The 14,399-nt window shown below is 38.9% G+C and overlaps 1 protein-coding gene across 1 annotated transcript in view; it reads left to right on the top strand.

The window, feature by feature from the left end:
* The window catches only part of GMPS (guanine monophosphate synthase), a 29,420-nt gene extending 18,896 nt beyond the window's left edge, over positions 1-10,524 (top strand). The window contains exons 10-16 of the mRNA XM_014945990.1: positions 532-637; positions 1,695-1,810; positions 2,724-2,849; positions 3,996-4,111; positions 5,807-5,937; positions 7,538-7,710; positions 9,970-10,524. Of these exons, the coding sequence (XP_014801476.1) occupies positions 532-637; positions 1,695-1,810; positions 2,724-2,849; positions 3,996-4,111; positions 5,807-5,937; positions 7,538-7,710; positions 9,970-10,071 (870 nt within the window). The 3' untranslated portion in view covers positions 10,072-10,524. The remainder of the gene's footprint in view (positions 1-531; positions 638-1,694; positions 1,811-2,723; positions 2,850-3,995; positions 4,112-5,806; positions 5,938-7,537; positions 7,711-9,969) is intronic.
* The last annotated feature ends 3,875 nt before the right edge of the window (positions 10,525-14,399 follow it).

The raw sequence follows: 14,399 nt of genomic DNA, 5'->3' as shown, positions 1-14,399 counted from the left end.
CCTTTCCTGTGTGGAGCTCTTAACTACTAGCATATGAAGCAAATGTCAGTGACTGCCTTGTTTGGCCTTTTCTGACATTAGACATCATGTAATAATCCTGTTGGAAGGTGCTCCATTATTAGTAAGTGCCCAGCCATAGAAAGTAACCGTTACTGACCTGCACTTCTAATACAATACACAGTATTTTCAAGGCTTTTAGATTGGTTTGAACGTCTCGGGAAGAGAAGGAAGGTCTGAATTTCTGAAGACAGTCAGAGCAGGCTTGACCTACAGCTATATCTACACTGATTGAGCCATTGATACTTCTGGCACAAACTTAAACTTCCTTGTCTTAGCCTCTGTCCTGCAACTGTTTTACAAAGCCCACATTCATGTGTACTTTCCTTCCAGGGCTTATGCAAGTGTTGGCAGCCAATGCTGTGAAAAGCAGGCCAATTTGACTGCCATAACCTAAACATTTGAGGCTTTTTTGTTTGAATATGTAAGCTGGACTTCAAATTACCTCTTTTTTTTTTTTTTTTTTTTTTTAAGGGTAAAGTAATAGAACCACTGAAAGACTTTCACAAAGATGAAGTGCGAGTGCTAGGGAGAGAACTTGGTCTTCCTGAAGAACTGGTTTCAAGGCATCCCTTCCCAGGTATGAGAGTTTTCTGTGCTACTTAGTTGAAGGGCTATGGATCACATCAATATTGTTTAGAATATACTTAACCTGTAGAATAAATTTATGTTGAAGCCTAAAACATAACTTCTAAACAGGAAAAAAATTGATGGATTTGTTAGTTAGTTAAGCAGGATCTTTTTTTCAGGCAAAGAACATTTGAGAGGGGCTTCATCATGTATAGTGATTAAAGGAGAAGCTTTATAATTGAGTTTGCTTTTAACTGTATTTGTTTCTTTTTAGTTGCATGAGCCAAAGCAAGAATTATCAGTGAAGAGCAGCTGAATGCTGCCTGAGCTGTCAGATGTATCTTACTTGAAATAATGGCCTATATCTACCTGTCTTTCTAAGGAGCATTTGCTGCTTTGAAAATGATTGCATGGAAAATAATGACAGTTCTCCACCAGAAAACATCAAAGTATATAATACAGCAAAGCCCACATCCTTTTAAGGGGGTTATGTTTTTCTGTCCATGTGTTTTAAAATTGTCCTGCAGGGTGTGTCGTAGTCTCTGGCAGAGCGTGTAGGCTGTTGTGCTAATGTACCAGCATCGCATGCCATGCAAGAAGCTGTCTTCAGGCACTTCCAGTAAATTGCGTGTGCTTTTGTATTAAGTAGCTAAAAGGTCAAATAGCCAACAGGGGTCTTTAAAATCAACGGAGACTCAACTGTGTGTTATAAACCAACTCTTTCATCCCAGTTGCCTAGCGAAGGGAAGGAGGAGGTTCCTGTTCATTTCAGCTTGCCGTCTACCCCACTTCATCACCACTAACTGCTGCTTTACACAGCCATCCAATTTAAGGTGTAGGTAAATAATGCTTAAATGTACCAAACAGAAATACTGTTCTGGAATAAACTGCTTGTGTATTATTTGGTTTTTTGTCTTGCAGGGGTGTTAAGATAATTGAAGTATAGGTACAATGGCAAAGTGTGCTGTATTCAGTGATTGACTGCTGTTCCAGATGCTGTCACATTTTTAGATGAAAATCAGCTTTCCTGTTATTTAGTATAATGTTTTTTCAACTTTGCATTTCAGGTCCTGGTCTAGCAATTAGAGTGATATGTGCTGAAGAGCCTTATGTGTGCAAAGACTTTCCTGAAACGAACAACATTTTGAAAATAGTTGCAGATTTTTCTGCAAGTGTTAAGAAGGTAAAAAAAACTGCTAAATTTTAATATGCATAAAAGCAGCATGATCATTCTGTATTTGGCTGCAATGAGGTTTAAGCTGCTAAATGTTTAAAACTACTTGTGCTCTTTAAGGAGTAATGCATTCACTTGAAGCCATTCAGTATGGTACAGTAGAATTTTTTTCATCATGACTCGTGTAAGTGTTAACTTATGGAAAATTGAAGTTTATATACCTCTCAAATAGTAAATAATTTTTTTTAGTTAAACTTTATACAGATAAGGATTTCTGGAGATTTTTTACTTCCTAAAATAATTGCAGCTTTATATTTGCCCTAATGTCTAAATTAAAGTGCAGGAGCAAGGGACTAGCGCTCACCAGGTGTCCTGAACAGAAACCTGAAGTTTTAATCAATGATGTTTAAGTTCTCAATCTCTTAATTTTTATAACCTTCATGATTACTGTAAGCTCGCTTGAATTAAACTGCAGGCAGCTGGAAAGTTGTTAGCAGAGGCCTGCTCTAAGTTGAAGTATTAAATTCAAAATGACTTCCAAAACACCAAAGGAGAGTAGTTCCTTGAAAACTTGTTGAATGGCAGTGTAGCGTAACAGGGTACTGCTTTCTTCCATATCTGAAATAAACAACAAAAATGAAAAGCATAGCTTTGTGAAAGAGAATGAGCCATACCTTCAGCCCTTGGAGAGGTTCAGCTTAAACTACATGCAGTCCAAATTAAGTAAAACTGCTTTTGCTAGAACTTAGTTGTTAAATGAAAGTTGTCTTTTTTTTTTTTTAAATAGTTCCAAGGGGTAAATGTGGACTACATTTAAGTAATCAGCAACTTACAGTGCAAATAAAATTATTATTTATAAGTTCTATTAGCGTGCTTGGGGACTTTATTTAATTAAAAATTTCTTCTCTGCATCGTTGCACAGCCGCATACTTTGCTGCAAAGGGTCAAAGCGTGTACAACCGAAGAAGACCAGGAGAAGCTGATGCAGATTACAAGCCTACATTCACTGAATGCCTTCTTGTTACCAATCAAAACTGTGGGAGTGCAGGTAAATGGATTCATTCCAGGGGTGTTCTGAAAGCTGCTTCCTTGCAATGTGGCAGGCAGTGAAGCATAATAATTGCTGCTTTAAGACTGAATGAAAATAAAGGGCTTGACTCATGAACATAAGCTTCAAGTGACTGTGATACCTCTGTTATTGTCATTTGTCAGTGCTGTTGTAGTGCAAAGGTGTCAAGACATCGGAATAGACACTTGAGCAAATGCCAATACACTTGAGCGTATTTGAGAATGTCGTTGAGGTTGGATAATGCTGGTCACTTGTAAGAAGTTTCTTCATGGCTTCATAACTTGTAGACCTGTAACCTTCAAGGCTGAGGAGTCCTAGACTAAGTTGGTCAAAAACCTCTGTTTCCTACATTTGAATATGCCTGTTGCCCTTGTACTTTTTCGAATTGTGCTGTATCCTTATCCTTGTCAGGAAAGGAAGCAGAGCAGTGCAGGCCATTCAGAATATGGGAGCACTTGACTGTGCAGTGGCATAATGTTTTCTTTCCTTTCACTCCTTTGCTAATGCCACTGGAATTTTTGTGGGCTGTCCTTTGTATTTGGTTTGTGTTTCTGTCACCAAACGCTGAGCTGGCATTCTCATGGATTTGCGTGCGGTAGCTTGGAAGATTTCTTTACTGAGTAGTCATAGCTGCAAAGTACCTTTCTTTGCTTTATCAGTATTGATTTACATCTTTTATTATCAGCTGCTTAATCTTGTGTGTCTCTTCTATAACTCTGTGCAGTCAGCTTTTCTTACGATTTTAAATAGCAGTATCATCAGCAGATTTTTACTCTTCACCACAGGCTTTCTTCTTCAGCTATCAAAATAACAATACACAATCAATTGCTATGCTTAGGTCACCTTATATGAATCTTTCCATTCTGAAAGATTTTCTTTTATATGCTTTTGTTAGCTTACTGGAAGTTTGTCTTACCAAGTGAAAGACAAAATACAGAGTATCTCTGTCTTCCACTTGATATCTCTCTAATACTGATTTCACTAGCTCAGTGCCTGCTAAATGTATAGCAGTGTAGTTCTGGACACAAAATACAGTTCTGGAACATACGAGATAAACAGGAAAGTATTGTCAACTATTTTGGCAACAAACTTCATGTTCAGTTCTTATTTTTTTTTAATTTATAGGGTGACTGTCGTTCGTATAGCTATGTTTGTGGGATCTCTAGTAAAGATGCTCCACACTGGGAGTCTCTTATGTTTCTTGCCAGGCTCATACCACGCATGTGCCACAACATAAACAGGTAAGTTTTTTGAATTGTCTTTATTTCTAATGGTCCACTCAATCTATTGAAGTTTAGCATGCACAAGCATTCCCCTGTTTAATCTATGGTAGAATTTTTTTATATGTTGGACAGATGTATCATACAGAGGTTACAAATACACAGTAAATCAAAAAGTAAGTTTATTTCTGGAATTCTAGATTGAAAAAGAAATTAATAACCTATCTGCTTTTTTTTAAACACTTGATTAGACAACATCTGATGTAACTTATGCAGAATCTTTTTGACAGATTCCAAGCCTGTTGTTGAGTTGTGATGTCATGCAGTGCTTTGTTTGCTTTGTGTCAAAAAGGGAATTTAGGTGGGACTGTCAGTTATAATGGCCCATAGGAAAGCTCCAAAGCTGGGCAGTTTAATCTTAATTGAGCTTTTTTTTGTGAATAAGCATTTTTCTAGCTACTTGAGTCCGTAACTTTTCTAGCAGCTGCAGTTGCTTAGATATTAAATCAGTTCAGTGGAATGCATATCCTCCTTGCCTGGCTTGAGACTTTCTGATGAAACTGCTTATAATTGCTTATAGCAAAACTTAATTTTGTCAAGTCAGTGATGCCTGCTGAAAGAGGTGTTATTCTTAAAGGCGAGATCTTGAATTGCAAGATGATACTTTAAATGCAGAGGGAACAAAAGAAGGTATAAAATCACGATTGTGTGTGCAGTTTCAAAGTATGTGCTGCATTTACAGCATTGCTGTCGTCTTTAAGCTCTTTTGGATTTAATCCTACCCTCCTGAATTTACCACATCTCTGGGAGTTCTGCTGTACCGGGGTATGTGTTCAGAATTTTCCATTGCTGTTTACAGGGACACTGAAGCTGGCAGTTTGAGGAGTGCACTGAAATAGTTGGTCTTCTGCCCAGCTATGCTTGTAGACTTTATATTACAAACAAAAATACAAAATGTAAAGCTTGCATATTTTTTCTGCTTTGGATTTTAGACAAGTATTCCTGATTTGTATGTACAAACTCAAATAACTCATGTGTATATGCCATAGTAAATCATTGTATGAGACCTGTCAGACAATATTATACTTTGCTTTTTGTTTTGCAACTTAAATCTCATTCCTTCTGTTTTCTAAAAAAAAAAAAAAAGACTGGTTTTGAATTCAGAAGATATCTTGTTATAGATGTAGTTATGTGGATTTATAAATTGCAATGTTAGTGCCATGTGCTGAAAACACATCTATTTGTTAACAGTAAGGTTTACTGTTTGATGGTATTTTTTGGTGGTTTCATATTAGGACAGAAGATAGAAATTGTAAGCACTTATTAAGTAGCTTTCTTAGAATAATCTTACCGTTTACTGGCATCACAGTAAAATTGGAAAAGCACCCTTTGTGATGCTCCGAGTTAGTATTTTCTTTTTTTTTTTTAAAGGAGTATTCTCTTGAGTAAATAATATTGTGGCTATTGCTAGTGTCTAGCAGACCAAAATAGATTAGGATGTTTGACTTCCAAAGCTAGTATGCATGTCACATTTATAGAATATATGCATGAAGTTATATTAAGCTCTAGTTATTAACTAAGGAGTGCAATCAAATATTATGCTCTTTTTCCTAGTTTTATTTTCTCACTGCAGTATTAAAGATGCAGTTTTTAGGCAATCTGGTTTATTCCATGCACGCAAAATGTTATTTTTCTACCATCCTGTTTGTTTTCCAGAGTTGTGTATGTGTTCGGTCCACCGGTTAAAGAACCTCCTACAGATGTCACCCCTACTTTCCTGACAACAGGAGTCCTCAGCACTTTACGTCAAGCTGATTTTGAGGCTCACAATATTCTCAGGGAGTCTGGTAGGTACTTCACTTTATCCCAGGGATTAGACTCCTGTTTCAAGATACCTGCAAACCTAACTGAGTATAATTATAGTGGTACTGTCAAAAGCTTCTTGAGTATCTCCAAAGGAATGATAAATTCATGGGATGACAGGCAAAAACCTTTTCTGAAAGTTGTAGAAGCTGATGGCTAAAGGACAGGAATTGCTAGATTTTCTGCTATCAGAATTAATTTTAAGGGATTTGGGGAGACTGAGGCTTGCCTCTATGTCCTGAAGCTCAGAGGTGTGATGCTTCACTACAGTGCAAACTTCTGCAAAAAGTAGTTAGCCACAGCTGAAAGTCAACCAAATAACTTCTCTGTTCTGACGATCTCAACTATCAGTATTTACCTGAAGTAAATAAACTGTGCAAAGAACCTTGACGTGGTTTTTAAATCATGGGGTTTCTGTGGAAAGAAGGGAGCCCAAATGCTACATTTCTAATGGTGATGATGCTCGCTGCTTTTGGTGGTTTCGTATTTCTTAACTTAAAATGAAAACTGTGTTTGTAAATCCAGCTGCTTCAGAGCAGCAGACGGTAATACTTCAAACCCATAACATCCAGGGAGCATTCAGTACCCTGTGGTACGGTACACAGTCAGAGACTGGGAAGACAGTAGTTCTGAGGCTCAGGGCTTTTTTATTTGACTTAATTACATTTGAAGATGCAATATGTGTGGGAAGCAGTTCATCGAACTCGCCTATATTTTGTATAAATCAAGTTACAGATGATACCTCTTTTTAAAAATACATATTCTGTTTGCAAGGCTGTCTTACCATAATTTGTACAAAAATAGCCCCAAAGGGTGAGGATAACACTGTCAATTGTGTTTGTAAAACTGTAGAAGTGTTTCGCTAACTTTTGGTGACACTTGGCTTTGTGTGAATGAATCGCTCCCAAAAATAAGACTTGAGTTATCATTTAGTGAAAAAGACTCCCTGTACTGTCAGCTCAGGCCAGTGCTAGCAGAGAGTGAGAGCCTGCATCAGTGTTAGACCGGCTCTGCAGGCTGCCACACACCTGAATCTCCAACTTCTAGATCATTTAAACAGCAAAATTAGGAGGTCTGTGTATTGGCTTTAAGAAGGAGATATTTAAAAAAACCCACCTGTGAGAGACAGTTGTCTGGAGTTACCCATCAACCACCAGCAACAAGGGTACTTAAGAACTTTCTCTTAAATGTGTCAGAGAATACTTGTGAATGACTGTTTATTGGGCTTGATATGGGGTTAGATAAAACCCCGTGGTTATGTTACGTGGGGAGGAAAGTAAATCTTAAATTGCATTCACATCAAATTACAGGGGTAATGGAGGTTAACTGGTTTTGTTCTACATGCCTGCAAAAAGATTATTTCAAGTGGCAGTTTGAGTAGTTTTAGTGTATGCACCACTAATTACATAATTGTATAATGAGTGTGATCTTCTGAGGTGTGGTAACAGTAGCAAAAAGATCCAGAAGATGTAAATGTAGCTCCTAGTATATAGTTTGAAGTACATGTGGAAAGTTCTATAAAACTTATATCACGTTGGTGTCTTTAAGCCAAATTAATGCACTCTGTACTATTATTTTCTGAAGGTTATGCTGGAAAAATTAGCCAGATGCCAATAATACTGACACCGTTGCATTTTGATCGGGACCCCCTACAGAAACAACCTTCCTGTCAAAGATCTGTGGTTATTCGAACTTTTATTACAAGTGATTTTATGACTGGCATTGCAGCAACTCCTGGTAATGAGGTTCCAGAAGAGGTAATACGGGTTTTCAAATTTCTTTTCAACATAAGCTAGTATTGTAGATGGCTCATTTTGACTTTCTTTCCTCTCTCTTCATTGCTTGCTTTGCCTTTGACTTTATAGCAGTTTTTTGGGTCTTTCATAGTGTTCATTAGGAAAAATATGATGGTGGTTTGGAGAAAAAACTAACAAAATGGGGAGCTGGCAGATGGGTATGATAAACTTAAAGGCTTTCCAACAGACTTGAGCCAAAATACAGTCAGTGGAAAAAGAAAGAATATTCCTGGGATTTTGAAATTAATTTTTTGCATTGGTAGAATCATAGAATGGTCCAGGCCAGAAGGGACCTCCAAAGGTCATCTAGTCTGGCCTCCCTGCAGTCAGCAGGGACACCCCCAACTAGACCAGGTTGCCCAGGGCCTCGTTGAGCCTCACCGTGAAAATCTCCAGGGAAGGGGCCTCAACCACCTCCCTGGGCAACCTGTTCCAGTGCTCCACCACCCTCACAGTAAAGAACTTGTTCCTAATATCCAATCTAAATCTGCTCTTCTCCAACTTAAAGCCATTGCCCCTCGTCCTGTCACTACAGGCCTTTGTAAACAGGCTCTCCCCAGCCTTCCTGTAGGCTCCCTTCAGGTACTGGAAGGCTGCTATTAGGTCTCCCCGGAGCCTCCTCTTCTCCAGGCTAAACAACCCCAGCTCCCTCAGCCTGTCCTTGTAGCAGAAGGGGCTCCAACCCCGTGATCATTTTAGTGACCCTCCTCTGGACCCTCTCCATCAGGTCCATATCCTTCCTATATTGAGGGCTCCAGGCCTGCACACAATACTCCAGGTGAGGTCTCACCAGAGCAGAGGAAAGTGGCAGAATCACCTCTCTGGATCTGCTGGCAATACTTCTTTTGATCCATCCCAGGATGTGATTGGCCTTCTGGGCTGCAAGTGCACACTGCCTGCTCATGTCCAGCTTCTCATCTCATTCTGAATTCCTTATCCACTGAACAGTCTACCCATCAGTGATTGGAAATGACCTGACTTACAGAATTGCCTTTGATCCTCACTTCTGATTTTACCAAAACCTGCTGTTTAACATCTCAAAGTGTGCTGTTTTCTCTTTATGTTACTAAAAGGACTTAGGAGTCAAGTTCAGGCATATTTTTCTGGGAAACTTTGTCTGATTTCAAGTACTTCATCTCGCTGGGAATGCAATGTAGAGGGAGAACAATTTACTTTCTTTTTAAACATACTTTAAAAGTGTATAGACATTGTTTAGTAATTTTATGTAACTGAAGTCTTCTACTTTAAGGAAGCCTGTCCATTTAAAAATAAATGATTCAAGCTTAAGTTACCATGTAAACTATTTCATTGTATAAAATGAGGATTCATTTGACCTTGAAGGTTGTGTTTAAAAAAACCCAACAACCCACAAACAAAACAACCAAACACCACAAAACCTGTAGCCAAACAAAAAATCCCTGCATTTTTGTAAAATGGTCACTTTAAGGCTAAGTAATAATGTGGTAACAAAATAAAGCTTGTGGAATTTATGGGGGGAAAAAAAATCCTATTTGATTAATTTTTTCCTGTGTTTTTCCATGGAGAGCTATGCATTGGTTAATTTATGCTTGCACTGTAAAACTGCATGTCATGTAGATGCCAAGTGTGAACTATGGGATTTTTAAGGAAGCTGAACTTTTAAGGGTCAGCAAATTCTCATTTAGAATACTTTTGCGAACGTGGATTAATAGTGAGCTCCGGAGAGTAACTCTCAATGGAAACTCTTTCCTTTGGATGCTCCTTCCTGTTTATTTGGGGTTTTTTTTTTTGCCTTTAGAGCTCCCTTTTTTGTTTTAAAAGGGGTTTCACTCAGGCTGTTGCTTTGTGTTTGGTAGTGCAGCTAGAGATGATGGTCTGGAAATGATTGATAGTAACATCCAGCAGTATAAGTTCCTGCTGAACTTTGAAGAAATAGTTTTGAAGGTGAAGAGCTGCTGCCTTGAGGGAAGTGTGTGGTGATCAACCCCCTGATTTATTATCAGTGCCAAAAATCAGCAAGTTCTAAATGTAACTGCAGATATCATGAAGCCTGGAGATTTTGTACAAGTTGACTTTATTTCTTAATTGGTAGATATTAAGATCACCACTAATAGGCTCTTTCTCTTATGTATAACAGAACTAGTGTGAACGAAGTTTTCCTGTTTTAAGCTTTTCTTGGATAGTTTTCATTAGATCTGTCTTACATGCTTTCTTCTGATATTTTTCTTTTCTCCGCGATAGGTTGTGTTAAAAATGGTGGCAGAGATTAAGAAGATTCCAGGCATTTCTCGGGTGATGTATGACTTGACATCAAAGCCACCAGGAACGACGGAGTGGGAGTAATTAACTTTTTTTCTATTAAAGTACTGTGTGCAGTCTAAATCATATCAGAAACCATTCCCAGTGTTGACATGCAGTACTGTGAAAGAGTTACTGGAGCTGCTACATCGCATCAGATTCCTCTCCTGGAGCATAAACCTGCATTTAAGAGCTGTGCTGGGAATAATAACTGAGTGGGGCTGAGGATTTGTACGGGTAAATAATCATGGCAGCATTGCCGGTGCGCAGACAGATTCCTTTTGCTTTTGCCTTTGTCTTACCGATTCTTCCTGTTTTCATGTGTTTTATTGTTAATTGTCATTTCAATGTCTCTTTTGGTTTTGTACACTGTGTAAAAAGAGACAGTTTATTTACTTCAACCAAAAGCATTGTTACAGCCTAAAAATGTAAAATGAATTCTTTGTGACCAACTGCTTTTGAACGGATTTATTATAAATAAATATTTTGCCAAATGGAGTAGTGGGTACTGTTGAGTTGTGGAATTTCCATGTTATCTGTTATGTACTGTTTAGCCTGTTCTACATTGTTTGACGTATTAGCCCATGGCAATAACGTTGAGCTCCAAAAGAGCAATGCTAAGATGTTTTGAAGTTACCTCTGTCTGTCTTTCTGTACTCGCTCCCTCTCGCGTCGCTCGGTAGGTGTGCGTGTTGGGAACAGGCGTGTATACACCGGCTGATGGTTAGCAGACACTTGCTGCACATATGTGTGTGTCGGATTCTAGACAGTGAAGTATCTCTGTGTGCTTCTGGGGACTCTGACAGAAGCATAAAAATGGGAGTGAGGTTTGGAAAGCTGTTGCACCCGAGCTACTGGATCCATGAATCCTATTTGTGTCCTCCAACGCTCGCGCAACAGTCCCTTCACAGCCTGCTGCCGATGTGCTTTCCTTATACTTGATGACAGTTTATTTTCTACGCGTTTGCTTTTACAGGAATTTTTTTTTTTTGTATGTATTGTACTTAGCTTGATCGTTAAGATCATTATAGTCGTTAGTGTGGAGTCATGGTATTGGAGGTGACTTAGCCAATCCATATAGATCCCTTCCATCATTCGTATTCTGCTGTTTATGTAGTTAAGTAAGCAATAATTTGGAAGATGGTTACTTTGGACACCTGTGCTTTTCTGATGTATTGAGGCAAAGCTATTTCTATCCACCAGAAAATTTTGAGCATGTCCTGATGTTGCTGTCTGTGAAAGGAACAGTTAAACTCTGAGGTGAGCAGCTTGCTGGGTGCCTGACAGGTACCCCCCGCTGGTGGAACTGTAACCGTGTGTCTAGGCTCGTCCCTCTTATCTTCTTTTTAAATTTAAGCAGTTGCATTTCATTCAGCTGCAAGGTTACCATGGTGTTATGGAGTAAAATACTTGTTTTAAACTGTTCAATGACATGGAGTATTTCATGGCTTATATTTTCACTTGCATAGATTTGTGAACTGGAATTAATGGTTGAAAGTGTTCTATATTCTTTTGATTGCCCACATTTTTCTGTTGTTCTTACATTTACTGCCTGTTGTTCTTACATTTACTGCCTACATGTTATGGAAATTTGGTTTCATTTCTGCCTATAGGAAATGGCAAACTTGTGTAAATTATTTTTTTTGCCTGCTCCATTGAGTGGTGGTTTTTCATTTGGGGGAGGAGATGGCGTGTTACTAAAGGCTCTCTGAAACCCTCTAGGGACACAGGCGTGCAGGAGACCAGCGGAACAGTGAGCAGTGTAATTTGGAGTCAGGAACACTTCTTCCACCCCCCCCAGCCCTTCTCCTGGCAGGCTTTGTAGCTTGGGCAAATTGATATTAATTGATATCTCAGTTGCCTCCTTTATAAAATGGGGGTAATAATTCTCACCCGCATCCATCATAACCTTTTTGAGCCTTTCGGATGAGCTTTTTGTGATGTAAGTGAAGTATTATCAATACAAATGTTCCTTTATGACTGGATTGTGATCTGTAAGAGCTGTTGGTCAAAAACATTGTAAATTGGTGTTTGTCGTGGCAGAATCTGTTACAGCCTGGGTTCTGTTGAAAACAAATTATCCTTGTAGCTTATCTCAAAAGAAAGCTCCCGAATGAAATTGTGGCCTCTGAGTACATTTTGACTTTTTATCAGAAAAAGCTGAGGATAGTTGTTTTCATTACTCTGCTGGCATCTCAGACATAAAGGGTGCGATGACAAGAAATGAATCTTTATGGTGTGAAGCAGAAATCCTTCAGCCTTTTCATGCTATAGCGGTTGTTGCGTATTGTAAGTAGGCTTGCTCTTGCTGCTGCTGCCACCCGTTTGTGTTGCCTTGACAGCAAAATAGGCAAAACAGAAGGAATTACAAAAAAGTAACGCAAAGAATATAGAGCACCTCTTAAACCCAAACCTTTCTCAGTTTTGGCTGAGACACCAAGTTGGTCTCTGTGTAAATAAATCTGCAGTATATAGTCCCATAGTTATGATGTAACTTGCAAGAGAACTGGTGGGTTGGGGCTTATGGTAACCGTTGTACCTCTGGACCACAAAACTTGCAGCGTACCTGGAGAGAAATCTGTTATTCACTGCATGTTGCACACTTGGAAGTCCTTCTTGGAGTTGCATCTTAACTATAGGCATGATGTATACCTGTATGCGATGTGTATACTGAAGTTTGACATACACTTTTACCATCTTTTAATTACCTGGATTGCTTTCATGTCTGTAATGAAAATGGAGCTTGACAGCAATTCCTGTGCTCTTTAGGAACATACTTTGTTGTTTTGTTTGGGATTGCTTTCATGTCTGTAATGAAAATGGAGCTTGACAGCAATTCCTGTGCTCTTTAGGAACATTGTTGTTTTGTTTGGTTTTTTTTCTTAAGCCAGAAAGTTGAATATTGAAAATTTTAGGCATAAACTTTTGCACTATAATCAAAATGTCTTATTGAAATGAAATTTGTGACCTTTAGCGCTCTTCCCCCTGTTTGACACCTGTGCCATGCATTGTAGACGTGGTGGGTTGTTCTTAGGAAGGTTGGTGTTATCATCCCAGCGGTTCTTGCGTGTTTTTATGGAATCCATGTGTATCAGACAGCCAGAAGTGGAGAGAAACATGATACTCTGTTCACATTTCTTAAAAAATTATATTTAGCACCTAGTTTACAAACTAATAACTGTAGCTGCCCTGTACAATTGTTCACCTCAAGTCTTCAGTAAAACATGTCAGCAGTTAGAGGAATTTGTATTGGGGGTATTCCCCGTCATTCTCAATTTTTAACATTTTTCTGCTTGTGAAATGATAAAGTACTGTGAGCCTTAATTTTTATCCACAAATAAAAATATTATGTTTGAACAGTGGTGTGACTTGTTTTTTAGGAGCTGCATGTAGAAACTACATTATAAACGGACTGTCCATTTTTGGGTTGAAAAAGCTGTTTTGTGGCAGTTCTGCTTTCTGGCTGCAGACCATACTGGGGTAAGGGGACATCCCTGCTGGGGCATGCTGTCCCTTGCTGGGTGACAGCACAGGACACCCCACTGCAGAGGTGCTTTGTGTTACTTGCCCCATGCCTGTTTTTGTACTGTGATACCCTATGGTAAACGTAACTTCTTCCTATGCAGAGGTGCTTTGTGTTACTTGCCCCATGTGTGGTTTTTGTACTGTGATACCCTATGGCAAATGTAACTTCTTCCTGAAAATGTGTATAGAGCCTTTTCTGGGGCTGTGTTTTAGCAGCCCCATTAATTAACCTGCCCTGTGATGCCCACACAGCTCTGTCCCTCAGGTGGTGGGTCTGCAGTGTCCTGCTGGGAAACTCCTCCTGCACCTCGTTGCACTGGGGTTGTGGTTGGTTTTGGGGCAGACCTCTGGTGCTGGTGTTTAATTATTTTTAGCAGCAGATCACAGTTTCAAGTCCACATGCAAATTTCCTCTTTAAAAACTTTTTTTTCTTAAGCCAGAAAGTTGAATATTGAAAATTTTAGGCATAAACTTTTGCACTATAATCAAAATGTCTTATTGAAATGAAATTTGTGACCTTTAGCGCTCTTCCCCCTGTTTGACACCTGTGCCATGCATTGTAGACGTGGTGGGTTGTTCTTAGGAAGGTTGGTGTTATCATCCCAGCGGTTCTTGCGTGTTTTTATGGAATCCATGTGTATCGGACAGCCAGAAGTGGAGAGAAACATGATACTCTGTTCACATTTCTTAAAAAATTATATTTAGCACCTAGTTTACAAACTAATAACTGTAGCTGCCCTGTACAATTGTTCACCTCAAGTCTTCAGTAAAACATGTCAGCAGTTAGAGGAATTTGTATTGGGGGTATTCCCCGTCATTCTCAATTTTTAACATTTTTCTGCTTGTGA

Source organism: Calidris pugnax, unplaced genomic scaffold (assembly GCF_001431845.1).
Source record: "Calidris pugnax isolate Ruff unplaced genomic scaffold, ASM143184v1 scaffold111, whole genome shotgun sequence".
NCBI lineage: Eukaryota > Metazoa > Chordata > Aves > Charadriiformes > Scolopacidae > Calidris > Calidris pugnax.
Note: the sequence above shows the minus strand (reverse complement) of the source record. Positions and strands in the feature narration are given on the sequence as shown.